We start from the raw sequence: 27,881 nt of genomic DNA, 5'->3' as shown, positions 1-27,881 counted from the left end.
TCTATAGATAGTCCACAAGGCTTGCAACACGCCATCTGTGAGGGTGGAGTGTTAATGAGACCGATTACCGAGTTTTTGGTGCAAAGGTTTGTGTAGACTTGAGAATCCTAAAAACATATGGACATACCACTCAGGACAGAGGAGGGATCAGCAATTCTGAAGGGAGTGCATGAGCAGAGCTACATTTTCCAATACCTTCAGAAGGATTATACAATCAAGTGACTGGAAATTTAATTTCCATGGGGAGAGCATTTATACTTTATTATTTTTAACAGTAACAAAGTTGCAATATGTCCAAGCCTTCATGGAAGGCAGAGCTGGGTCTGGTGGTTGTACCTTCAAAAGTTACAAACGCCACCGTGTGCCAAACAGTTAAAAAAAAAAAAAAGTCTGGGTTTTAAAGAGCCAACGGTGGAATGAGTTATCCACAGAAGCTGTACCCCCGGAGGATTCTTGACACTTCACATTCCTTACATGTTGCAGTCCTGCCTTCAAAGAGATTATTCTCTGGGGTCTCGGATGGAGCGCCTTCAACCAAAAAAGCAGCAGAAGAGAAATAATAAAAGCAGATCCTCACAGGCTTCTCTTATAGGGGCGGGGCGGAGGGGGGGTTGCAAAAAATTTAAATGCGACTTGGCAATGAAAAACAACATGCTACATCAATAGAAAAGGGGGAAAAAGGCACTTAGCGTTAAAAGGTAGCTCCACTTGAAAGATAATTTGGGTCACTACACATTTTGAAGTAAAACACTTGCATATTATTAACGAAATTGGCCAGGTGTTTAAAAGTAAAGCCTAACTTTCCACAGAGAAGTGGTAATGGGTTGAGTCACCTCACTTTCGAGACAAACACGTTGACACATTGCTGAAACATTTTTTTTGTATTAGGTGAAACAAATTATTTTCTTATTATGTAAGCCGTATGTAAACCCCAGTTGCGTGTCACTTGCCGGAACAGTAAACTAACCCCCGGATCACAATGATATGGTGGATATTTTCGTTTACCATTAGTGGGACTATTCCATTTCAATTAAATCCACGACTTTCCTTGTGAAGCGTCTTATTACTTACGGCGCATGTCCATCTGAAATCATAGTAAACAAGTAAACATCTGCGTGCAGGCTGATTTTAGCAATTGTGGCCCTTTGAATTAGCTAAGCACACGAACCTGTTTCACATGTATTAGGCCGCGCCCTTATTTACATGGGTCATGGAGCTTTCTTAGAAACGCTTCCTAAGCTAAAGCCGGCCACCTTTGACATCCCACTTAAAGCGCTGCCAAGGACCACGTTATTTCTCCGTTTTGTGTGGCTCTTGGCTCTGAACGTGTGGCAGCTTAACATGGAAGCAGAGCCTCGGCCGTGAAGGATTTCCGTGTACACACATACCGAGGGCCAAAATAAACCGCGCACCTGGGCCTGGCACCTCCAGAACGTGAACGCACATTCGCGGCGTTCAGCAGGCGCGGCTCCAGCTCTGGAGGGAGGGCCAGTCTCTCCAGCGCCCGTCCAATCAGACGCGAGCTCTTCTCTGGGAACCCTCGACTGCAGCTCTCGCTCGCTGCTGCTTTAATTCCTCGCCCATCCCCCCCCCCACCTCCCAGTGGTGCCTGAAGGCACACGTCGGTCGCAGGGACGCCTCGCCGTGGATGTAGGCTTCCCTTCTGCAGAGGTCTGCCAAGTCTGATATTAATCTTGCGGCATCTGTTCGCTCAGCAGCAGCTTCCAGCGCGCTTTGCGTCTCTCCCATTACAGACAGACGCATGCACACATCACAGGCTGCCATGCACCACACGAGGCCCTCCCTGGCCTACTTCACTAGCGAATCTCTTTGCACGGATACTGTCCCCTCTCCTCCCCAAACTACCATTTCACATATTTTGCCCCTCTAACCGGTGGAAATTCCAACTGGCCTGAGGAAAACTGCTTTAACCGGATCCAGCTGCACCAAATTGGCTTGCAGGAGGATATGCAGACTAAATACAACTAAAAGACATTGCAAACACTAGAGAACCCGCAGCCATCATTAGGAACTTGAACATGCTCCAAGATGCAAATTAATTCCCTCCAATTTTAGGAAGTCCAAAATCTAATTTGAGCAATAGAATATAGTAGTATCAGCCAGAACCTCTGGATTTTATGGATGCTTCCGTGAGAAGCGCCTTATATTCTTCCGTTAGGAATACGAGGAGTTCGCATGGCTGGTTATCAACACTAACATGTAGCGCAGGCAAAGGTGAACATCTCGTTTCCCTCGTGTGGCCATGACAGAAAGCGTGGTTCGCGATTTGCAGCGGACTCCACGAAAACCTTTGTTAGTAAAGTCATGGTCAGTCTCACCACACCTCCTAACCCGCTAAAATACTCACTGCAGTGCGTTAGGATCCTTTATACGAACGTTACAGCACACTGCATTTCTAGTTTACACATTGTTCCGTATATAAAGTTTACCGGTGTGCGTCTCCATTATTCTTTAAAACAAAAACACAAACACGGCAGAAGACTTTTTGTTAGAAGACCACATTCAACTAACATCAGTGTAATCTAAAAAGGTGCACAATTAAGGTTTTAGACAGCCACTGCTGTGCACAGTTGACTCCGTTTGCAGCTTCTGAAAAAGTAGAGACTTTCCGGGTCCTGCTCATTCCAATGCCTGCATCTTCAGACAGTGGTGGTGCTTTCAATTCTCTAGTAGGTGCAGGTGGCCCGAGGGTATATAGGGCCCTCTGCAAACATACTACAGCCATCTTACTATTCCAACCAGGTGCAAAGGCGTCCATTTTCATTGCATGTCTTTTGGCCCATGGAGCCCTTACAAGATCCCCGGAAAACTGCCCGTCACTGGGATACGAGTCTCTCTGCCTTTGGGAATCGAAGAACTACAGCACACCATCAAAGGAGTAGCCTATCGAAATCCAACACATGCCGATTGCACTGAAAAATGAAAAGATGAGAAAGAGAAAAAAGTAACTGCCAATCACTTGCATCTTGTGGCATCTAGCTTATGTATGTATTTGCCACATAAGCTTTACACAACGGCTTCTAAGAAATTGCACAAGACTACTAAAAAAAGGCTTGGCAATCTGCGTCACGTGAAAGGCAGCAGTTTTTAGAGCACGTGGAGCTTTACCTTCCTGAGCAACGGATGGACGGACCTTTGGTCTGAAATGATTGAGGACTATGAAAGGGATACTTTTCTAGATGAAACATTTGTGTAGAGCCCAAGTAAAGGGACCTTCTTCATAAAGACACTAGGGCCATTTAAGATGTACACACATACTCCAAGGTTCCCATTTAGAGTTCCGCCAAGATACCGCACACCAACCACTTCCCAAAAGATCTTTACCAACAGATTTGCATTCCTGGGTCTCGAAAACGCATACAACATCCACCAACCAATCCTTCCTGATAACACGGATGACTTCCCAAATTAATCCTGGTCTCACAGGGCTGACTGCTGCAGAAGAGCAGTTACTTTCCTGAAACAAAACAGCCCCAACAAACTTAGCCTAGATTGCCTTTTAACAGTTTAAAAATAATGCATATATATGGCTAACTATATCGTTCTACACAATGGACCATCACAAGCTCAATACAGTGTTCCTCATATGTACAAACTGGCCTACCAAAAACTACCAAGACACTACAGAGATGAAGTGCCCACTGACACCAACTGGCCAGCTAGAACCCCATTTGTGACAGATACTCAACCAAACACTGAAGAAGCTAGCTTACAAGCAGCTCTGGCACTAGTCTTCCTATGCCGGTGGGCTTTTTCAACTGGAAAGTGGCTTAAAATTAGTCTGGATGATTCTTTAGAATATCACAAACAGGTGACAGTGGGATAGGAATCTTCAACTAGTATAAAGCAGTTAACTCGTTCGTCATCTCTCACAACTTGAAGGTCTGTAATACAAAGACCATGCAGGCTCTTCAAGGACACAACCCACTCAAAGACTTTATGGCTGAATGTGTCGATCATTTCTAAAGCACAATGTCTGAACATCACCACTGCAAGCCCCGTGACATAGAAATTAAAGATGACAGCGATGTACAACCATAGCGGGCCTGCAAACAAAGTTTAACAGCTTCCTGAAATCCTCGTGATTGTGGGAATTTTTTGTATTCAAAAGGACAGCATTCAGGCTCGTTTTCTCAACTATGGAAAATGCTGCATAACCAATGAGTCAGTGTGCAGCGCAGATATTGAATTCCATTCCTTAAGTAACCCGAGGCCAGTGAAGTGAAAGCCAGGTTGCTGAGGCAGAAGAACATAAAGGGGGAACAGGATTTCTACAGTGGCATTTTCAACAAATGTAGCCTGAAAGGAACATTTTGGGAGGAACAGAAATTTGAAAACCGCCATAGTGCAAACTTGAACTATACAACGTCCATCGTGGCAGAAAAATGCTTGGAGTGATTTACAAAAAAGCCTGCAAAATGTTTCCAGATACAACAGACAACGGTAACGGACCAACATAATTTGGGGCATGAACAAAAAAACCGAAAAAAACAATAATAATAAAAAACACACGTGTAACCGATTGAGAAGTCACCCAATTCAGACTGCCAAGAGGTCTTGGTTAAATTCCTCTTCAAAGCAGCTCACAAGGGAGTCCGATGCACAGCAAGGCATGAGATGGTGCTCTAAGCAAACAAAATCTATCCAACACCCGTTCTGAATGAGTAAAGTGCAAAAAGCAATCAAATGTCAGAAGCAATCCTTCTGGTGCTAATGAACAGGTTTAGGACATCACAATATAAAAGCGTACAGCAAACAACCACGGAAGATAGCAGAACAAGTTACGGAAGCTCCGGCACTCTTAAATGGTTTTCAGCTGGCTCCCAAAACTGCTGGGGTAGAGGCCTTTTATTTTCCGATTTGCTGCACAGAATTGGAAAGGAAAAGATTATAATCTTTATGAATTCCACAGTTCTTGAACATGCTGGAGAGCGCCTTCAAAGCGCCAGCTGTCCAAAGCCTGTGCCAAATGCATGCTTTCGGTTCCAAAATCGAAAACAGACCCTCAAATCCTTTACGATCAACCTCTAAACAGGGCAGAATGAGCAGAGCAGGTGAAACCCCCCTCGCCATGCTAACCCCACCTTCCAAGAAGCTGATGCCGCGAAATGTCATGAAAGAATCAGACAAGTTATACATGCCAAAGATCACAAAAATCACACATGGGCAGTCACAAAACTAAGGTTTCCTAAAAGAACGTATGTGGCACTGCAATTGCAGAACAGTGAAGGGGAGGTGGTTATAGCTGGCCTATGTACATTTATGCCTTGAGACCGTCCTTTGGAAGGCTCCAGAGTTTACACAAAAATGTAGTTCTTCCCATAAAGGCCTATAGCTTAATTCTAAATTGGGAAGACGAACCCAGGCTCTGAGCTTTATGCTTCGAGGATGTATATTTTGAACCTGGCCAAATTTAAGTGTGGGTTGGGAACACCCAGTCATCCTCTATACAGCACGCTGCAGTTTGCGTGTCCAGTGAGCCCTAGGAAAGGAGGTGTCCTTTATGGATACAAACTAGTAGACAAGCACAACTGTCTTCCACCGCAACAGGCACCAGGTGCATGGATAGTTAGCTTTAAAGACAGAGCAGCGTTCGACAGAAGCACTAGGAAAGGAACTGGCCTAGGAGACATGTAACGTAACTATGTCAGTCAAATGGAAGTTCACAGCTTCTCCACAGTCCCTCATGATGACAATATACCCTCAAAGTTTATACAAATTTGGGCACAGCCTGTGCACTCTGGAAGATCACTTCGGAGAAATTTTAGTACTCGGTTGTGTGACAGACTCCTATCAACACTGCCCAATGAGCAGTAACCATGGATGTCCCTGATGTGCCCTATAAAACAGAAAAAAACATACTTTCGTAAAAAAGGTGTTGGAACTGTAACTGCAGATTTAAAATTATAGCACACAGTTATTCTGAATGGCACAATTCTAGGTCTTCCACGGCACCAATTAGACTGGAATTCTTCTCTATATTTGCTTAGCTGGTAGACCCTTCGCGGCAGAGATGGTATTTAGAAACAAGCATTTACAATGCAATAGGTTTCGCAATGACATTATTTTGAGCTATTGACATTGTAATGTCTTTAAAAAAAACAAGGCATTGTTATTTACAATACCAAAAGCAACACCTATTGCATTGCATAGCGCGGTGTCCGTGAAGACGGTGCCACGCTTAATAAAGTAGAGCCCTGTGGTGCCTCACTGGAGAGCGCCTTGAGTGCTGTGCCCAGCTCGGCAGTGCCAATGCCGCCCTGCCAGGGGCTTCCCGCACTTTATCTGGGGCTAATCTTATCATTTCTATAAGGCATTTGCAATCGCTTGTGTTTGCAAAATAAAAAAAAATTATCAACAGTCACGGTGTAAAACACCGCCGCAAGCAGAATAAAAGAGGCACACCTTTTATTATCACACGAAGTGTGCAGACGTAGGTCTGTTCTCTGCCGAGGGTCACACGGTGTGTACTTAACTCTGGGAATCTGTTAATACACAGTGTTGCTGCTGTCCTTCTATGCAAGAGAAAAACATTAATTGCTGGGGAAAATAGTTTCATTTGCCATCTGCTGAATATGCAGCGTTTGAGATTTAAGAAATATGCATTTTTTGTAATGTTTTGCATTATGTTGTCTGGGGCGCACCCCTCGCTCCGTGTCATGAACACACCCCATTTCCACGGCGAGGCTTTCCCGGTTTAAGTCAGTGTTTGGAGGCAAGCATGGATTACAACGCCCATAATGCATTAGGTTGTAAAATGAATGCCTAGTACTGAAAACAGCAGCCTGAGGCCATGGAGTGAGGCAGCAATCCTAGGTTTGCACCCATGTGAGTGATGAAATGTCAAAAAGACACCAACGCCTCAGAACGTGCTGCATACTCGACCTGCATGGGCATATTATGTGGCACACTGCCTCAATAGTTCCCAAATAATTCACGTTTCCTCGTTGCATGCCTTTGGCGATCCTGCCACATAATTTAGTGCCGTTTCACCAGCACTGCTGCGTGTGCTGGCCACCATCGGGAATGGGCGTTTCAAAGGCCCGCCTTTGCCCAATCACGTGACTTTTTTTTTTTAGAAAAAAACACGCGCAAGCCAATGCCAGACAGGGAAAGCAAACCCACACGCACGAGTGTGTGGGTAGCTTTCTAAACCCCGTACAAGAGGTCTCGCGCTGCGCACTGCAACGCAGGCGCAAGACCTAAAAAAAAGGACAAGTTAAACTTAGGTTTGGTTTGCATTTAGGGGGGTAGGGGGGGGAGACAAGTGAGAGGTGCGAGTCCTAGCTAAAGCAGACCTCTAAGGCTTATATTTACATACAACCTCAGAAGACTCCACACATCTGTTCAACAAGTCAAGTTTCCAGATGAAGGTTCCTCCTTGGCGTGGTTTACCTCCGACCTCCATTCGATTTTTGAGATGTAAAGAATGTTGTCTCTGTATGGCTACAGCAAGCACCTTTGGTAAATACTTTGATGCCATACTCTTCCCATCCTTCAGACAGCTTTTCACTGGCATTTGTTTTGCCTTCTTTGAGCTTCGTTACTAAAAGAAAGCAGTCATCGTGTCTAAAATGACAGCATCTCAGCTTGCACCTCTGCTCTTCGGACCTTTGACCACCATAGGTTGATGCTGGTATTCTAATTCTAAAGCTCTTAAAATTCTGCTTGCTGTAGAAATGCAAATCTGCACCAACTGCATAGAAGGCAGCATCCGCACGTCTGCACCACCTGGACACAAGGTATTTCTACACCTTCTGCTTCTTGAACTCAAAACAGATGAACAGAAATCCTCCTTCAGCAGAGACATTTCCGGTCAGTTTTCCGGATGAAACGGTCACCAGGTTTTATACATAGCTTCTTTAAAATAGACTGATCAGAGTTGGACCTTTGTGGAGCAGATCCTTTTTTCCAGTGCTTTTTAATTCTTAAGGCGGCAATGCACAGATTTTGTGTCCTTTATTCTCTTCTGGAGACTACCGACGGAGGCTCTTAGTGGATGGTTCCATGCTCACTTGTTATTCCATTTAAATCATGGTCTTGTGATGCACGACTCTAGGTCTGTTCAGAGGTGTGTGGTGTCTTCGCAGATCTTTTGATAAGGATCCAACTCAGAACTACCACATTGGTGCAGGACATCGACTTTTATAATGAGGTCAGCATTGAGGTTGTGTCGGCCTTTGACTTATTCAGAAACAAGTTAAATGTAACAAACAGACCTGTCTAAGCAGTAAACGGTTTCATTTTCAGCTTATGGCTGGACAGCAGCCAATTTCATCACTACTGAACATAAAGGGTTCACACGAAATACAAGTAGAGAGGGAAAGCAATTGTGGCGGGCGAAACACACACAACCGATTCTTTAAACGTAGTAGATGTGTGCGATGGAGGAAGTAGGCTGTGCATACAAGTAAAAACAAAGGGCAGATGGGATGAACACCATGACAAATTTGAGACGAATGCCATATAATGCGTGGGGAAGGTGTTGGTCACCATCATTGGACATAGGTGGTTAGGGATGTGGCGTCAGACACTGCCATAAGCTTTGCTTGGACAGCCGTTTTAGTGGGATATGCAGCAGTAAAGCCATTTTACAATATGGTTTTCTACCGCATCTCAGCCAAAAGACCATAAACAATGCAGGCCTTTCTTTATCTGTGCAATAAGTTTAATACCAAAGTCAGGAATATGATTTCCATTTACAGTAATGGAGTTCCGTCCCAAAAGTACAGTGGAGGAATAGAACACTGTTGCTATATGCTTCCCTACAGCAGGACTGTTCTCCCTCGATAACTGTTACCACCACCACCAACAGCCGTATTAGCCAGGAACAGGAATTTGGGAAGAACTTTTACACTGGGAACTGCTGAGTTACTTAAAAGATGCCAGTTTTCCTTCAACATACCAGGTTTAAGATATTAAATGTGTGTGTATATACACATGTGTAAATCGAAAGAGGATAGCAATCACTAGTGGGGCGGCTCAAGAGACATTTACAATCAACCAAACTTTACTATAGGGTATCCTGTCTGGGCAATATTGGCTATGGTAGAAATTTAATTGTACATTATTGAATACACAGAAGAAAGGCTACAAGTGCACAATAGTTGGAGGTGAAAGACATTTTAGACACCAAGGATTAAAAGAAAAAATGAGAAACTCACTATGCAGGGCACCCAATGTTCTTTAGAGTTCAAGAGTGCAATATAATCTTAGTGACTATTTTTGTAAACTTTATTTACTAAGTTTCCAAAGTCAAAAATAACTCCACTCAATACATTGGAAAACAATTAGAACTCTGTACCATATTTGCAACAATTTTCTCCCCCAATTAGCCACACAGCAATTGCATACCCCAATAGATTTTACATTTGCAACTGTAGTTAGAATTAAAAAAAAGTTTTCCGACTTCCATGGATCATATTTGTGTTTTATCTTTAGGTCTGGCGTTCGTCAACACGTTTTGATTTTACTACGAGAGGTTCTAACCAGTCCTCTTCATCCATTGGTCTGTAATTGTGTCATTCACCATTTTCTTCAGCACACTGCATTGAAGTCACAGTGGCAAAGAGTTGCTACGTTGACAGCACTCACTTGTTCAACTCTAAATCAACTATATTGCCCAGACCTTCCTACAACCTCCAAGCGTACAACGTGAAGGCAAGCCGAGAAACAGCCAAAACGCTGCTACAATCAGACACTCTTAGAAAATAAAAACACTATTGGCAAACAAAGGTCACATATCAACATACACACCTGGCCAGTCGATGACAACTGCTCACATTTGCAAAATGAAAAAAAAAAAAAGCAAAGTCCAATAGTATATGCAACCAAACACTTTACGCAGTGCAGTCACACACACACCTTATCATTTACTAAGAACTAGTTCCCACAATAAACCCGGTCCCCTCTATTATAACATAATTTCGCCTAAATTACAATTACACAAAAAAGCTAAAATGTGCTACAGAAATGATCAACAGCAAAACCTTGATTAGTATAGTATGATAATGTATATACAAGCAGCCAGTTTATATTAAAAAAAAGTGGCTTCCTGTTAGGATGTGAATTTCCCAGCACAGCATAAGGACATGTACGCCTGTCATAAGCACCCAACTGCATGTGAATCTGGTAACCTACCTTTGGCCCAGCCAGCATCCTAACCTAGCATGTGCCTGGGCCTGTCCGTAGCAAAGCCAAGGTCCAGAACCAGTTCGGTGACATAGGAGGGTGCACCAAGCATACTCTGTGGCAACATGTGACCATTGTCAAGGTCTTCGCTTGATAATGCACATGGATGGTGGCAGCATACAGAGTGTTGAAGAAGTCTATTTCTGGGAAGATCCTTTTTTTTATGTCAAACTTCGAGGAATGCAAACTACAGGCTCATTCATATAGAGTTCCACTGGGATGTGAGAGCCTCAGCCTTGCATTGGCATATCATAGAGGTGTCGAGTATTTCTGTGCATAATGTTTTTAGGTGACACACCTGTCTGTCGATGCAGTAAGGTCCTTGGTTTGAACATGGTACAAGACAAGTGTATTATGAGGCACTATTTTGTCTTAGGTTGAGGTCCGATTTCAAGTTGCATTGACCGCCAGAAAGGGATAATTTGCCCGACAGTGAAATTTAACATACTTACTCACCAGGTACTTGAAGTAGACATTCATCATGGTTATAAGCAGTCATAATTTGAATAAATCAGTTCCACTCTCCCAGGCACTGCTTCATTAGCTATGCGGAGAAACGTATTTTTAGCAACACAGCAGTGTTCCGGAATTAATGGAAAAACGTGCTTTGGGGGTCAACATACAAAAAAGTGTAAGCTTGGATGGGAAAGGCACCAGTGATCATTACATTCATGATAAATTGAGACGCGATTGTGGCCTGATCGCTGCTGTACATAAACTAATCTTAGCAACCCAACAAATGCATGCAATTAACATCTCTGAAGGTCTTCAGCTTATGTGACTCCCAGATGGCATGACGAACAGATCACTTCCCTCATGACTGTAAACCCAGGAAATAACAATCTTTCCACTGTCATGAAGAGTCAGCTGATAGGTGAGCCACTCCAGTGGCTTCAACTCATAGAAGCTCAAAAGCATCAATGTCAACTGCTATCCAGAATTAGGGGTGAATTGTAATGCTGCACTGGTCACATAATTGGGTAAACAACTAATCTGAACTTATAAGGCACTCCGAAATATAGTTTGTTGAAGAGAGGAAGCAGTGTGGGAAAGGCTATAGCAAGAGAGGTAGTGAGCAGACTGAAAACCAAACCGCAATATAATTAAATCTAAAAAGATTGCAACTAACAAAATGGTCATTAGACCTGGTATCTTTACTGACATATGAAAGTAGCATTTGAAAACGAGACCAAACTAAACATGCATATCCAATTAACGTGGCAATATGTGGGAAGTGGTTAAAGTAACTACTCAAGAACACATCTACATTCTTATGCCTGAGATCAAGAGGCATACATAAGCTTGCCAAGGCAGCAAACCATGTATCCCTTAACCTTTTTAGGCATAAATAACCTGTGCAGACATTCAGCTAATACTACTGTGGGAGAACTCAAAGGTGAGGCAAAGAAGAATAATCAGACAACCCCGAACAAATCACTATTTCAAATTAAAGTGAATGGGAACATAAAAGAAAATTCGTTCTAAGCTTAGAGGGCACGATAGCCAGATATTTTTTACGACTATATGTCCAGTTTTCAATAGCAAGACTCAACTGAGAAACTTGTCAAGCAAACAATTTTTTGATCCCTTGACATCCCTTCCGAAGACCAACAAAAACCTACGCATGCCTTCCTTCCTTCCTAAAGCTGCCAACCTGCCTACAGTGATAAATCCCATACAATGGGATACTGCCAGGCAAGTCAATCCGCATGAACCATCACCATTGCAAAGGTACAATTTCAAAGTTTAAAGGAAGACAAATACATTCTGTAAAACTGTTCAGTGAATTGACGGTAGTTGTAGGTCTGCAAAGTGGCAAAGATTTGCGTTTCCCATTTCTACCCAGATGTGTTAAGACAGTAGTCTGTGCGTTCCAAAGTCACACATCTTTCGGAGACATGAGTAAAGCAAGAACCAGAAGCTTTAGGAAAATCATACGAGGCCTAGATATTTTCTTTTGGATAAATGTTTGTAAAGCTATTCCAGAGAAATCCTTACAAAAGATACATAATACACAAGTGTCTCCTGATCGCAGCTAGGTGCTTAGGTTACAAGACACCAAACTTCAACATGGAACCCTTCATTAGGACTTTCTTTATTAACAAGAATTTGCAAAGCAATAGGTCTCGCATTTGTAAGGGTTTCAGCTATTGGCATTGTAAATGACAATGCCTTTTTCATGTGTTTTTTTGAAAACAGATAAAATAAAGGCAGTGTCATTTACAATGCCGATAGCTTACAACTCTCGCATATGCGAGACCTAGTGCACTGCAAATGCTGGATCTGTGCCCCATGCAGCCTGCAATGTTGTTACGACCATGGAACCAATGAAAGTTAGGAGAAAATAAATCTATAGTTATACACTGCCACAATTAAGACGTTAGTAGTGAAGATCTTAATTATAGTAGTGCATAATGATAGTTTTCTTTTCTCCTAACTTTCACAATGCAAAGGGGAGAGGATGTGGCCTCACGGCTAGAGCGGCAGACTTTGGAGCTGGGGAATGAAGTTGGAGCCTCTGTCAGCTCAGCAACCAGTGATTCTGGGTGAATCACTTAATCTGCCAATGCAGACCAAAAACCAAATGTGTCCTTGTGTAACGTAACTGGCGCTCATGTAAAGCGCTCCTATATCTTTGGGTCGAGTTTGCGCTAATAAATCAGCACATTTTCTTTTTTTAAATGCCTTCAAATACCAAGCAGTGGAGGAGGAGGCAGCTGCAGCGCTGGTATGCAGTATCAAACAAAAGCGGAGGGGTGCCACATTTATGCAAGGACGGGGTGGGCAGATGATGAGCCCTGCACTGGCAGCATGTCGGGAGCCCTCTGGGGCCACGCGGACTGCTGTTGAAATTAAGTGAAGCACTTGAAATGCAAGCTTTCCTTCCAGGGCACTGTTCTGCATACAACAAATGCGTTTTCGCAGAGAGGCACTTGAGTGCCTTACAGCTTTTACTAACATAGCATGCATTTGTTTTTCTCCTCTTAAAGCGCAAGCTTTGCTGCTAAAGTATGTTTTTTCCAACACTTAAAAACAAAGTATCCCTCAATTACATCGTCAAAAAAAAAAAAAAGTTGTGCGTCGCAGTCGAGAATCCGAAGCGCATTGCCACCTTCGGGTAAAATCTGCGATATATAAAAACGCATAAAATAAAAAATAGCGCAGGGAAGGTGCTGCGTGGATTACGATACGTTGGATTGACCTCCCTTTTCCAGAACCGTGCCAGCACGGAGCCTGAAAGCCGCACTGTAGCCACGATTATGTTGCACTTAGCAAATACCTGAATAAGGGGGCAGCCCGCGCTCTCCCGCTAGGCAGCACGTTTGGACTTGGGAAGAAGCCCTGGCGTTCCCAGTGTCGGGCTGCCCCCGAGCCGGGGTGTATTTTTCCAGCAGTAAAACCCTGCAAGGAAAAAAAAAAACGGACGACGACTATGGCGGAAGGGAAAGGAAAGAGGTCATGCAGAACTGCCGAGACACCGCTTGCCAATATCTGTTACGCTGCTGCTGCAGTGTGCACGGAAAAGGTGGGAAGGGAAGATGGCGAGGAAGGCACCTGGAAAGATTCATCCCCCTCACCAAGTCTCACAGGAACACGTGAACGGAAAAGCTATGGGAGAGAGAGAAACACAAACTGACGGGCTGATATAGAAAATATTTAAACCAAAAGACGCGCTGAGCTACGTGAGAGCGCGACCATCACCGACAGGCTGACTGTAGGAGACAGGAGCAGGCAAACATGCTGAGATTATGGGACGCGCCGTGAGCGTGCACATCTGCTGCTCGCCAGAGAAGCCAAGGAGCAGGTAGACATGCTGGGATTATGGACGCACCGTGAGATGACGCGCAGAAACAAAGATGGCGTGCGCTTGTCCGGATGGGCCGGCCTAAATGTCCACAGGATAGTAACCTAAATGACGAAAAGCGAATCGAGAGGCTGCGATTAGCATAAAGTACAACGCGCACCTATCGGAAACAGGGATAGGGCTTAAAGCCCCATTTTGAAATATATCGTTAATTATAGCTCTCGCAGGCGAGGAGCGCATGCGCGCTTCAACGCCAGGCGAGACCTAAAAAGGTGTGCTTCATTCCAGATCTTCTACTTTATTGTATCTTGAAGGGCAGATTAATGACTGGTTTCTCATGCCACCCTGACTCAAAGCCACAAATTATTCACAAATTGGAAGGTGAAGACAGCCACACTACTAGCCATGGAGGGTGGAAGCTTCCCGTCTAGTTTAATTTCACAACAATAAAAATGTTTATGTCCTCTAGCTTCCATTATTCAAAAACATGACTTTCTCTCCATTACCTTAAAGCTCCAATATCTTTAATATTTTGCTTTCTTCCTGGGATTTCAATGAAACTAGTTAATAATTCACCTATACTGAGAAAGAATCTTAGAACACTTTAACCACAATTAAATGACTCGAAAATTACTAACAATGGATGATGTGTTTTTTGAGGGACACATCTTCAGTCTTTGACAAACAATTTAGGTCACTATCTCTGGAACACCATCTACTTATGACCATGTTTTATAATGTTATCTCCTGCTTTTAAGCCCTTCCAAAAATATCGCGTTTATCTAATGCCTAAGTATGTGCTCATGTGCCAAAGTAATGGGCATACAGGAAGGTAAACAATTCTGGTGTGTTTTTGCTCAACTGCAAGGAGATCAGGATATTAACCAAACCTTTAGCATCAGTGTAGATAAAATTAGACACCTTTATTAAGCATTAAAAATAAAGTAAAAGCAGTTGAACACACAAAGAAAAAAAAAAAAAAAGAAAAAAAAAGCAGGGCAAAAGAACACAATTAAAAAAATAAAAATAAACTATTATATCTTTAAAATAACGGTCCATATCAACCTTGATATGGCAAACACATACTTATGAGGAATACCACATCTGAATTAGATAAAGAAGGATAATTACTCTTAGAAAACCCTTCAGATTTGTTAAATTTAGAATAGCATTACTTTAATTTATACATATTAGCAGGCCATGGAGCCAGTTAACAATGTTGTTCTAGAAAAACATGCGTTAAAAAAAATACATATTTTTCTAGTGGCAGTTGTTCAGTGCAACTTCTAATGAAGAACTGTTTTTCCCTTTTAGAGTGTCAGGTACTAATTTGAACACCAACTTGATTATAGCAAAACATTTACCTCAACAATTCTGTGAAGTGCATCCTGGATCTTCATTTTACAAAGAAAGGAATGCAAGACTAATGAACGCGTCCTAGTCTTGTACAGATCTGTTGGGATGTGTTGCCTTTAAGTCTATAACAAACATGCATTGGCAAAGTCAACAGGTCTTGCCTGTGAGACACGCCAGATTTTCTAAAATGAGCAAAATCACCACCAACAAATGGTTTATATTGTGCTTAAAAATCGGTTATCACCTTTAATGTGCTCCATAAAGTAACCCTCAAAACCTGGCAACCGCTACATTTTAGTGAGGATCAGGTCCATAAATCCTTTAATGGCTGCCATAACAGTTTTCACGATGTGGGCAGACAATAAGAATTGATTAGTACACTTTAAATTGGCCAATCAGAGAATTTCTGGACACCAACAGTAAAGATATAGCCATTTTAATCCCTTCATGATCACCCACAGCACCCCGTTAAATGCAAATTTCTTGCAAACAGACTGATTTACACTGCATCACAAAAGGCCCGCTCTGAGTAAAGCTTTACTGTGTACCAAAAGTTGTCATTCCCTTCAGTCGTTTTTTTTGTATCTGTGATAGAGGTTTCCTATGGGAAATAACATTGGAAATCAATGTTTTGGTCCCCTCTATTTCTTGCCTCCCATCTCCCCCCTGCCCCCCAACTTGATGGATCACCTTGAAATATCCCAGGAGAGGTGCATGAACTTTTATTTCAGAACGTTTCATGCATACCCAGTCGGCACCCAAGTTATTAGCGAAACAAAAGATCTTTCCTATAGAATCTGACCCAACTGCAACTACACAGTTTAACTGCCAGTGTGTAATATGTGATAACACATTGATATATACATGCCTATATTACACACTGGCGGTGGCAAGGAAGTAATCCTATTAAGATGAACATAGATTGCCTATGCACATGCTCACAGGTAAAACTGTATTAATTACAATCTCACTACGCACGGTTTTGAGATCGAGAGCACACTCGCTCTGATGGCTTACACGCCCTGAGGTCTATTATCTAAGGTGTTACTTACCATATTTTAACCTAAAAGAGTGGCATAATTCAATTTCCCATACAGCTGGGACGGAATTACAACCGGTGGAGAGATATACTGTTCTTTCCCTGTCAGCCCCTGAGGCCTGAAGAAGTCGTGGGTGTATACCCAGACGAAACACGTGTTGGCTGGGCAACAGATCCTTATTAAAAACTAGAAAGACACCATCTACTTGAATCATCGACGGCTTTATGTATTTGTGTTCTCTCCATTACTGATTATAATTAATGCAGTTTTACATGTGAGCGTGTGCATAGGCAATCTATGTTCATTTGCCACAGACTTCTGTCTATTGAGGGGGTTCCGTTTTTCCCCCCTGCCTTTTGCACCGTTGGATACCCGATTATCTGTACTCCTACGCACACATCACTGGGCGCCATCGCATACCGCAATTTAGAAACCCTTTTCTGTTATTCATAATCCTATTAAGATGCATAGAAAATTTGCCACAGGTGTGGCATGTCTCTGGACTCCTTCCCACCCAACGACACAGAGACCCTGAGTAACCTACTAACTAAAGTTAGATCTGGCTCTCCCTTGGACCACTACCCCCCTCACATCTTGAAAGCGGCCTTCATGGCTTTCCCAGACCCAGCTCTCGCCCTCTTAAACAACTCCCTGTCCCAGGGTTGTGTCCCCAATGCTTTCATGGAGGCTATAGTAGTCCCCTCCTAAAGAAACCTAGCGCAGACCCTATCAAATTACCGCCTCATCTCTTTGCTCCCCTACTTGGCCAAGCTATTAGAAGCTCATGTGGCAAAATGCCTGTCCAACTTCTTGGAATAGACGGGATTCCTTGACCCTAGCCAAGCCGATTTTCGGCCAGCTCACTCCAAGGAAACAGCGAGTCTGGCGATTCTCGACTCCTTACGAGAAAACGCGGACAGAGGTCTTCCCCAGGCCCTGGCTGGATCTCTAGCCCGCATTTGACACGGTCGACCATAACATACTGGCAGACCGTGTCAGCAAGGCAGGCTTCCAGGGCCCAGCCCTTAGTTGGATCAACTCCTTCCTAAAAAACCACGCCCAGGCAGTCCGAATCAGCCACTTCACTGCCCCTAAACTAAAAACAACTTGCAGGCAGGGTTCCTCGCTCTCCCCGCACCTATTCAACCTCTACCTTCTCCCACTGATAAGATCTCTGAAGGAAAGAAGAGTGACCACCTTCAACTATGCTGATGACCTCCAACTTATGTTCACAATTGATAATTCCCCCCAGACAATATCTGACTTCCAATCTACTAGGACATTCATCCGGCAATGGATGGACCACAACCATTTAAAACTTAACCCTTTAAACTTGTCCCAAGCTGCACTGGTACAGGTTGTGATATCTCTGGTCCAATCTAGTCTAGACTACGCAAATGCCACATACCTGGGACTTCCACTTGGCCTTACTAGGCGACTTCAGTTGGTACAGAACCAAGCGGCCCGAATAATATACAAACAGCCCAGATGGCAACATTCTTCCTCTTTCCTCAGGAAGCCGCACTGGCTCCCCATTCCCCAGGGCTGTGTCTTTAAAGATGGCTGCCTGGTGTTCAAATCCCTAAACGGCCGCATCCCCAAATTAACCGATTATCTCATCTCTCGCTACACTCCCCCACGAAATCTATGCTCAGCCCAACTCCACCTTCTGACGGTGCCTATCTTCAAGCTAAAGCGCCATGGGGGGGATGTAGGTTTGAGTCCTTGGCCCCATGCTTGTGGAACTCAATCCCCCTGGAAATCAGACTTAGCACCAACCTACTCAACTTTAGAAAGTCTCTCAAAACCTGGCTATTCACACAAGCATACGAATGATCTGTTCCAGGGTGGCTACCCCCTAGTTTTCTCAGCGCCAAGAAACCAACCGGTGTACGAGCGCTCTACAAATCATTGATAACATAACTGCTTCAAGTTCAAAACCCCTTTAGGACGCTGTAACAATAACTTGAAGTCATCAGTGATCAAATATGTGCGTGGAAAAAGACAAGTTACAGTTACACCAGTAAAAAATTAACTGGTTAATTTCAGGAACTTTGTATTCAACAACTAAGTACAAGGTCACTTAAACCTGTGCTTTTGCAATGCATTTCTGTATTTTTATTAATCCAAGATGTTACTACCATACCCAACACTGATGTCACTTTAACCTTTAGTTTCTTCAGTATATTATACAGGTACCATGTATCAGTATGTGCCAAATATAAAGCACACTCAAATTTACACATTTGACCAAGAGCCCTCCATGCTTCAACTCGCCCCTGATTTGCATGAAAACCCTAGCACAAAATGTGACCCACACTTGAAATCTGGTAGTCTAGCTGGCCCAGTTCTCTGGCTTAATAGTAAACTCTTCTGTTCAGGCTTCTAGATGGTAGGTGGGGATTGAAAAATTAGTTGGGTTGCCCAGAGCACTAATGCAGACCATTTCCCCACCGAATTCTCATACAAAGTAGCTAACAGTAAAGCTTCCAAAGATTAGATCAGATAAATGGGCTAACTGTGAAAGAGAAAAGATGCTGAATCTTATTTGTCAGAGAGCTTAACCAGAGTGATAAAAAGAGAGTGAAAGGTGGGAAATATCAAAAAAGGGGGAACCACATAAAGGAAAATCAAGTCAATGATCTATTTGGCTATAAGGCCAGGACAAGGTGCTAATTATTTGAAGTGGCAATTCAAAGAGGACCCAATGGCACAGATATGTTGATGTACTTACAATTTGAAGGCTGATATTACTCCAAGTGTATTATATTGCCTTTGGAAGACAGCAGTATTCTAGAGCAGTATAAAAGTGGGTTTTGACCTTAAGGCCTGATCCCAAATTCTCAACACAGGTCCAAGAGAAAGACCAGTAGTAGTTCAAAGCCAGTGTTACACGTGCACTGAAACCTGTGCAAAGGAAAATACCAAGAACACCTGAGATCAGAAGAGACAGAACTCTTTCAAGCACTCCCCATCAAGGCACTGCCAGACTCCACGCTCAGACTAATGCTGAGCATCCTTAATGCCCATGTTGATCCAGCACTTTCATGCTTGTGACCCACAGGGATTTTTTTATATTTATTTTTTATTTAAGCCTTGTGGTGCACAAAGGGCAACAGTGGCAATCCATAATTCAGCACGGCATGCAAATGGCCCTTTCCAAGATGGTGGTCTGTCCATTAGGGGATGTCAGAGTCTCTTCCTGTGATGCCAATTCCTGTTTGAAGCATATAGATAGGAAGCCTTATGAGAGGAAGAGGGGTTATAACATATTTTGTTCCCTATTTTTTAGTTGTGATCTTTATCTCTAGCTAGTATTTTTACCCTCAGCAGGTTGAATAGTTTTCCTTTTGGGATCTTCTCCTGGTAAAGCCTGGCTCCCTTCTATTTCTGGATATTGGGGGGGGGGGGGTGGCGGGGGGGGGGGGGGTACGGGGTAGGAGGAGAGAGTGTTGTGCCTTGCTGATTTCTCCAGTACTACCTCCAACTCCATTCAAGAACAGGATTGCCAAAGGAGTTTCTCTTTCGGGGGAGAGGTCCCCTCTTGATTGAGACCATCTAAAAAGGAGACAGTTGGCAGTTATCACTTCTTTTCTGTGCAAGGCGGCACCATAGACACAGGCGTCTCCACCCTTTCCTTGGGCTGTCTTAAAGGGTATCCAGACTGTTTCATTCAGTTCAAAGACTTTATTTCGATCTCTGCGGATCATAAAAGTACACCATAAAAAAGACAATGACAAACAGAACAAATAAAATATGTCACCCCTAAATAAACAGTCACGATCTGTCTGCAATCTCAATGTTATCAATTAATCAAGGTGCGATAGTATTTATGCAAGAGGATAGTTGGTCCACATAATAGCAACCTAATTATACAATGTGCATCATTGGTTATAAAAGCCAACTTCTTAAATATTCCTTAAAACAGAAAACCAGTTATGTTACAACTTCTCTTTTTTTTAAAGGAGTAAATAAAATATGTTAAAGGAGTAAAAAAAAAATATGTTTAAAAAAAATTTGATTCATATTTTACATCATTGGTACCATTGCATGGTCACTTTCGGATGAAGAATACTTGGCACGCCTTATCCATTGGGCCATTAAAAACTTTGCTACACAAAAAACAATCATTCGTGTCGTGTCAGTCTTCATAATTCTGCGTGCCTCCTTATATCTCCTTACTCCCAAATTTTTACAAAGGGGAACTATCCTTTTAAAATCGAGATCGGGAGTAAAAAATAAGACATGATTAAGAGTCTCCGCAGTCCCCAAACAGGGGCAACACTCTTCTTCACCGTGCTCCCCTGTCTCATTCAATACAAATCTATGTGCTTTAGTTCCAAGTAGTACAAAAATAAGCTACCTTTTAAAATCTTAGACTCGGATAAAAGAGAAACATTTACCAGCAAAATCCGACGATTGCTCCACTACTATCTTTCTCAATAGCTGGGATGGTTCTATGACACCGAAGCTAGACATCACAATTAAGGAGGGTAACCACACAGACCCTAAATGTCTAAAGTAATAACCATATATTCTGTGGTTGAATGGAGGTAAAAATTGGTTTCTAGTACAGCTTTCCGTCTGTTCTCAACACCTTACTTCAATTAACCCAACGACAGGACGGGCCCTTGTGTCCTTGAAAATCTTAATGCAAAAACGTGATTTCTCCGATGACAAACGACTCAATAGTCAACCTAATCAGCATATTTACTGTACAACGCACCTCTAACTATGAGATTTTCCAGTTCAACAATGCATGGTTCTTTCAACTAAATAAGTCAAATTGTCACATGAACGATGTTAAGATGCAAGCAAACGTAACACTGATCTCCTACTTAATGTGCATAGCTTTGTGAGATTATTGTAGGCCCTCAGAACTAGTAATATGGCACTTAAGAGACGAGGAAAAAGAGAACCAAAAGCATTTCTCACTTGCCTTCAAAACATTACCACCACATTAATGCAACACACGCTGGAAAGTCCCAAAAGTACCAATACTATCAATGAAGACCCCTGTTGGCTGAAAAATTAGACCATATCGAGATGGAAACAAAAAATAATAATAATAATAATAATAAACACTTTTAAAGAACCGCGTAAAAACATGAATGTTTGAAAAAATTCTAAGGGCTTTGTTTTGACATTTATTATGTACAACACACTCCCATGTAATCTGTACTGTAATGGGTTGTTAGAAATATCCCCTCTGCTGCATGTATCCTTATCAATAAATTCCCATCAGCCGGCTAACGCCCTAGTCTAAAATACACCCTAAAGCCGAGCATCCAATATGGTTTTTTTTTGGAGGTCAAGCAAGAGGCAGGACTTGCACATAAGGAAGCAATCAACAAGTTCACCAACTAATTTCCAACTGTTCTCTTCCTAGTAGCAGGCCCAGAATTCAATATCTAATACACTATAGAAATTTTTAACAACGCAGGATGTACTAAAAATGTCATCTAAATATCAAAGTTCTAGGACATCTTGCTTTGTAAGAAAATGTGAGCTGTATGAGGAATGTACCAGTAGGGCACAAAGTGTTAATTCAAAACCATACTCCGACAAGAGCACAACAAAGCCACTAGGAAACCGCAATATTGACTGGAGCCAGTCATAACCAAAGTGAAAAACTTTAGGAGAGGCATGGCTTCTCTTAATGTTCTGAAGTCAAGAGGTTCTAGGGTGACTGGTAAGTCAAGAGGTTCTAGGGTGACTGGTAAGCATATCAGTCTTCGAAGTCTACATCTATATATATCTAGGGCAAACATAGCACCTACTGTTTAGATAGATTCATCTGAAATGCAAGCTCCATTTATAGGTAGGATGGTGTCAATCTAGCCCAGATAAATTCATAGGCATGCAGCGAGCCAAGAAACAACAACAAAAAATTAAAATACCATTAAATAATGTCCATATATACCATTGGTCTTGGACCCTTCCAATGCATTGAAATCATTCCAACACCTATGACAGTGGCACACAATGTTTCACCACATAGCCACTTGGATACGCAATTCCTCATTAACCATTAGCCCAGCATTCAATCTCATTCGCAGATTACCTGCGGCAAAACACATTCCCTAATTTCATTAACTACTTAGCCATGCATCTCAACCAACATACACTTGCCTGGGATAGCTTGGCCACAGGCGGTTGCTACTTAGCCATTCTAGTCTCTGGTTACCGCTTGCCTTTAAACCTCTGCCAACGGGGTATGGGCAGTGCTAACCCATCTCCCCGCCTCCCCCCACACACTATCAGGGACCACATTCTTATGAACTCACTCTTACCACCATCCTCCCCCAAATCATCCAACATTCATTCCCTGATGCTAAGTGGCCAACTCGCTACCATTTTGCTTTTCATCGACCTTTGTAAAATCAGACCAGCAGCTTAATCCTTTCTATAGTCAGTGTTCAGTCTTGCTCAGTGTCCGAGACGGCCAATGAATCACAATGCTCAGTGACAGAACATCAGAGGAAATGGGACACAAATTACTTTTCCAGTCAATTCTTGATATCAAAACCATCCGCTGTAGGTGTCCATGTCTAGAAAACGGACCGTGCCCAAACTGGTCTGAACACTAACCTTTACAGGATCATACAAGCACACACAAATAACATATAACAAGTCCAGTATGGCTCAGACGTTGATATGACTACCATGGTGAAATAAAAGTATTCAAGATTTGGCTTCAGAACATGAAGCAACTGAAACAATAGATCCAAACATTCAGGCCTATTCTGGCGTGAGCCCTTAGTTTTGGGGCAGAGGTCTTCAAACGGGGGGGGGGGGGGTGGAGGGAATGGGAGGCGTCGAGAAGGATGGGGCTCCAAATATCCCTCAACCCGCCCCACCCACCACTCTCGATAATCACACTGTGGTTACTTTTATACTTTAAGGCTTGGCTGACCAGAATAGTGGGTTTGGCAATCATGTATTTGACTGCCTTTATAAAAAGGGTAACAGAACGTTACTGCATATTTAAATATTGCATATGTATTTGAATAATTGTTAGTAATTCGGGGGTGGGGGGGGGGTTGTTTATGGGGCAGGCGGCTTTATAAAAGTTTGAAGCCACTGGTCTTGGGTAAAACACACAAAAACAAAGTGCAAACGGTGCAGTGCTCATAGTGGCACAAAAATGTACACATATCCCAAAAAACATCACGAACGAAGGATGTAAAAACAGTACGTTATATGATATCATCAATATGTACAGATTAATCCCAAAGAATTGTTCACACCCAACACACTAGAGAGGTACTGTCTGAACTTTGATGAATATTCTTTTCTAACCTATTAATACAAATAGTCATACTTTAAATAAGTGGTCTTGATCACATTTTAATTGCAACATTGACTGATTTATATTATGCAAAGGACTCATAATTTTGGGTACACTTCCTGTTTGTTAACATTTGAATGGATCCCACAGGACATTGTACATTAACTTACCACTATTATTACCCCGGTCCTAGTGGAGTCTAAGGGGTTGGTTCAGGCTTGCAAGTACCTGTGCCCTCAATACAGCTGTAAAAAATCTCTTACTAGTCCAACTATAAAGATGATGCATGTATAAGCGAAGTTAAATCAAGCTTTACCCCCAAAATAGAAAATCGATGCCAGCACAGCCAGATCTTATTGCACCTTTAAGGGATATAAAGAAACCCCCAACACATTGTGGCTTTGCTTGGTACCAGTGAGCAAGTGATCCACGTCCGGACATCCCAGCTACCACTTAGGATTCTAGAATTGACCACATCGAAGCAGGGCAGAACATTGCATCACTTACCCTAATTTCATTTCGTCTGATCTCCACATCGCACACCGAGTGTCCCTGGTGGGCCCCACTGTAGTAGCAGCAGAACTGGCAAACCGCCACCTGCTCTGCCTCACAATGGTAGAGTCGGTAGGCATTATGCTGAGGGCAACTCCAGGCCCGAACATCATCTGCCTCCACCAGCAGGTGGCCCCTGGCTGTGGAGGGCTGCTGGAGATGAGTCTGTACATGGGACTGGCAGCAGGGCGCCTCACAGCGCAAGCAGATCTTCTGGGCGGGCAGGGGTGGCCCCCGGCGGCAGAACACACAGTGCAAGACCGAGGGAGTCTTCTCCACATTGAGCGAGTTGAACTTCTCCACAATGTTAGCAAGCTTTAAATTCTTCTCCAAGGTGGGTTTCTGGTTGTAGGCATGGTTGCATTCAGGGCAGCGAACAAGAGCAGCCTCTTTGGCCCAGGCCTCGCCAATGCAACCCCTGCAGAAATTGTGCTTGCAAGGCAGTTGTACTGGTTCCACAAACACATGTAGGCAGATGGGGCAAATCAGCTCCTCCTCAAAACAGTTTTTCCAGTTCTCTGCCAACTCCATCGCAAAGGGGTACAATCAAGGTCCTATCAAAGAACGGAAGACGCTTGGGAGATGGGACTAATTTAACGTGCACCTTTTAAGCAATGAGATTTTATCTCGCTGCACGGATCTGACGACCGTGTGTGCTCAAGTTCTGCTAGTTGGTGAACATCACGCAGTTCAGTACATACACCGATATTTCTGACTTCAATTAGAAGAGTGTTGCAAGGCAATGTTGCTTAAAAGATGGCTCCCTAGAAGTCGCAAGCATATCAATGCCAGAAGCGTTAAACCCCCTAGCAGCGATCGGTATCCATGTGAAGAAACACAATGTCCGAGTTCCATTCAAGCCGTCAAATAGGATCTGCGCAGATATGGTTCTTAGTATGAACTGCGTTTGTACCACTACAAAACACCCTTAATGAACGAGATCACCGAGTGTAAACCCGGCAGTTGAGAAAAAGGCCTAGGGAGGAAGAGGAAGGAGGCCTCACCAGAAAAGTCTCAAAGCTGTAGAGGCTGCTCGGCACACTGTGCTGCGAAGGGGAAGCAGCTCCGTGGGAGAGACCAGCTAATCACGTGTATTAAATTCCAGCCCAGGGCGAGAAAAATAGAAAAAAATTAAACCAGTCCTTCCACCTATCCGAACTAGGTAGGGCAGATTCTCTTGTGTATCACTCACTAAAAGAATATAGCTATTTATACAATGTATCCTCGTGAGAGGAAAATATTTATTATAAAAGCCTTGGGTCTGCTAGGCGATGCACATTGTAGCCTTTAGGCGGAGGATGGAGAAACGCTGTGCTGGTCAGCAGGCATGCCTTGATCAGGGTGAGGAGGAATGTGTCCGCTGTTAATCATAACCCTTCCCCCCTTCAGTGCCTCCTTTACTCTCCCTCCCCCTCGGACATGAAAGCTATTTCAGATCTAGCCCAGAGACCGAGGGTGGGAGTCGACCGGCGCAAACGACAGCCCCAATCCACACAAGACTGCCTCAGAACAGGAAAATGAAACGGCTTCCAGTGACACAAGGTTCTATTTTTTTTTTTTTTAAACGGTGGTGGTCTCGGTTCGGAGAAGGGAAACTTAACGGCGAGCTCGCAGCTGTGCCTTTTTCATCCGATCAAAAAAAATCCAACACACTCATCACGGCCACCTTCAGCCATCTTGTTTTGAAATTCTTGCAATAATAAGCGAATTCGTCTTCCTGCTCGAGATCACAGAGCCGGGTATCCTCGCAGATTTTATTCAAGTTTTTCTTTCTATTATCCCGTTTGTTTGTAAGGGGGGGGGGGAAACAAAGGCAACGTTTGTCTTAAAAACAAAATGCAAAAGACAGCCTGGGGCCAGTCTTAAAAACACCGGCTCAGCCCTAAATTGATCACCGTTTTTAAGGAGAGGGGCGCAAATGTTCCGGGGGCGTCCCTGAGCCTGGGGGGCGCTCTCCTCCTGGGGACTAGATGACGGAGGTGGGTTGAGGGTACAATTAAGGGATGTCGCAGGCGTGTAGAGGGACTTTCCCCCCCGGATACCACAGTAGGACTCGCCGGCCGCACAGCTCCGGACCTTCGGCTTCTCGCCCCAATAGCTCCGATGCTCGGAGGCGGCTGGTTTTCAGTCGCTCTTCTCAGCCATCTTGTTTTCTGCTGTAAACAGAGCCGGTCGCAGTACGCCCCCCCGGCCCGTACCTCCGCACACCTCGGTTATGCGGTCCTAGCGGTGCCGGGACTCGGCGGCTCCCTCTAGACCGATCAGGAAGGCACAGGGGCGGGCGGCGGCCGACTCTTCTTCCTTCCTTCAGCGGTGGCCGAGGAGCGCTGCAGCCTGGCGAAGCTTCAGCTGGGGCTGCGGACGGGCTCTGGCCCGGCCCCTCCGCCGCGCCCACCCCTCACGTGAGCCGCCCAGCGCCGCACATCAAAGTCCCGGGCTCCTCCTCTCTTAAAAGGGTGCTGCCTCCGCGCGCCAGTCCCCTGAATTCTAGAATGCACGCGGGAGGGCCCACCACCGCCTGCACTCCCACCGCCGCCGTCACTCCCGCACACAGAGATCAAGGACAAAGGAGGGCCCTCCGAGGGGGCGGACCCCGGGCACAGACAGGGAACCACGCACACAGGCCCGCTTTAAAAACAGACACAGGAAACAACACGCAGGCCTGCGCTTAAAGCAGACTGTCAGAGAGTCTTGTCCACGGGACTGCTCCTAAAGCAGGCACATGCATCATGGGAACTACGCAATAGCAACCGCACAATCACAAATGTGTGCCCTGCTGATTTAGGTGTTTTTGAGGCAATACTAAAGGCCCACCGTTTCCTCCAAATAATCGTACTGCTTTTGAGGAAGCCATAGGTTGAATCTGTTAAATAGGTCAAGCCCAGCTCTTCGAACAGGAGCATAAAAGGAATGGTTCAGGCTGTCACAAAAATCTTGCAATGGCCTACCTTTGGTAAAATTGCTACCATTAGTCAAAGCAGATCTGACAAGCCGGAAAAGAGAAGAAGGGTGGGTGGAAGCGTGTTTTATTTCCTGGTCCCAGTAAACTTCCTATACTGGCTGAACATCTTTTTTTTGTACCTTTTTATAAGGACTCAACATTGATCTTTTAAAAACTGGGTTTCTAGTCTTTTATTTTCCATCAGTCCCCTTGTAATTAGCAGAGCATCCCAGGATGTGTTGTGTGATTGTGGCCTGGACATACAGTTGGCCAACTTCTCATCCCTGAAAGATCTTATGGATCCAGTGAAGGGTTTGTAGGCTTAGCAACAAGAAATATTAAAGGCAAGCACAGGTTTAAGTAGGTTGGTAACATGAGGTTGTACCACTTCTTCCCGTTTCCTAGGGAGGGCTAGATTCAATACAGGAAAAGAAGAAACAGTTGTTGTAGGAGCTAATTTTTGCTAGGTAAGGGGAAAATGCTGAAAAATGTGATCTCAACTAATTCAAGAAGTAATGGCACAGTAGGATATAGCGGGATATTTCACTATTTTAAAATAAATATAGTGCTACTCGCCCAAAAAGCGCCTCAACACCCCACGGGGTAACAAGCGCTTTATAAATGCAAACCTTTTTCCCTCTTCTACCCCTCCGCTATCCTTCTGTATCCAAATTACTGATTAAC

The 27,881-nt window shown here is 43.8% G+C and overlaps 1 protein-coding gene across 2 annotated transcripts in view; it reads right to left on the bottom strand.

Moving 5' to 3' along the window:
* The window catches only part of TRIM8 (tripartite motif containing 8), a 94,111-nt gene extending 67,457 nt beyond the window's left edge, over window positions 1-26,654 (bottom strand). The window contains exon 1 of one of the 2 annotated variants that reach the window (XM_085606542.1): window positions 24,212-26,654. In XM_085606542.1, the coding sequence (XP_085462668.1) occupies window positions 24,212-24,787 (576 nt within the window). In that variant the 5' untranslated portion in view covers window positions 24,788-26,654. The remainder of the gene's footprint in view (window positions 1-24,211) is intronic. The other variant, XM_085606541.1, reaches the window with a different exon arrangement.
* Between the last annotated feature and the right edge of the window lie 1,227 nt (window positions 26,655-27,881).

The sequence above is a fragment of the Triturus cristatus genome, chromosome 1_2 (genome assembly GCF_964204655.1).
Source record: "Triturus cristatus chromosome 1_2, aTriCri1.1, whole genome shotgun sequence".
In the NCBI taxonomy this organism is placed as follows: Eukaryota; Metazoa; Chordata; class Amphibia; order Caudata; family Salamandridae; genus Triturus; species Triturus cristatus.
The sequence above is the reverse complement of the archived record's forward strand: the minus strand, read 5'-3'. Positions and strand labels throughout refer to the sequence as shown.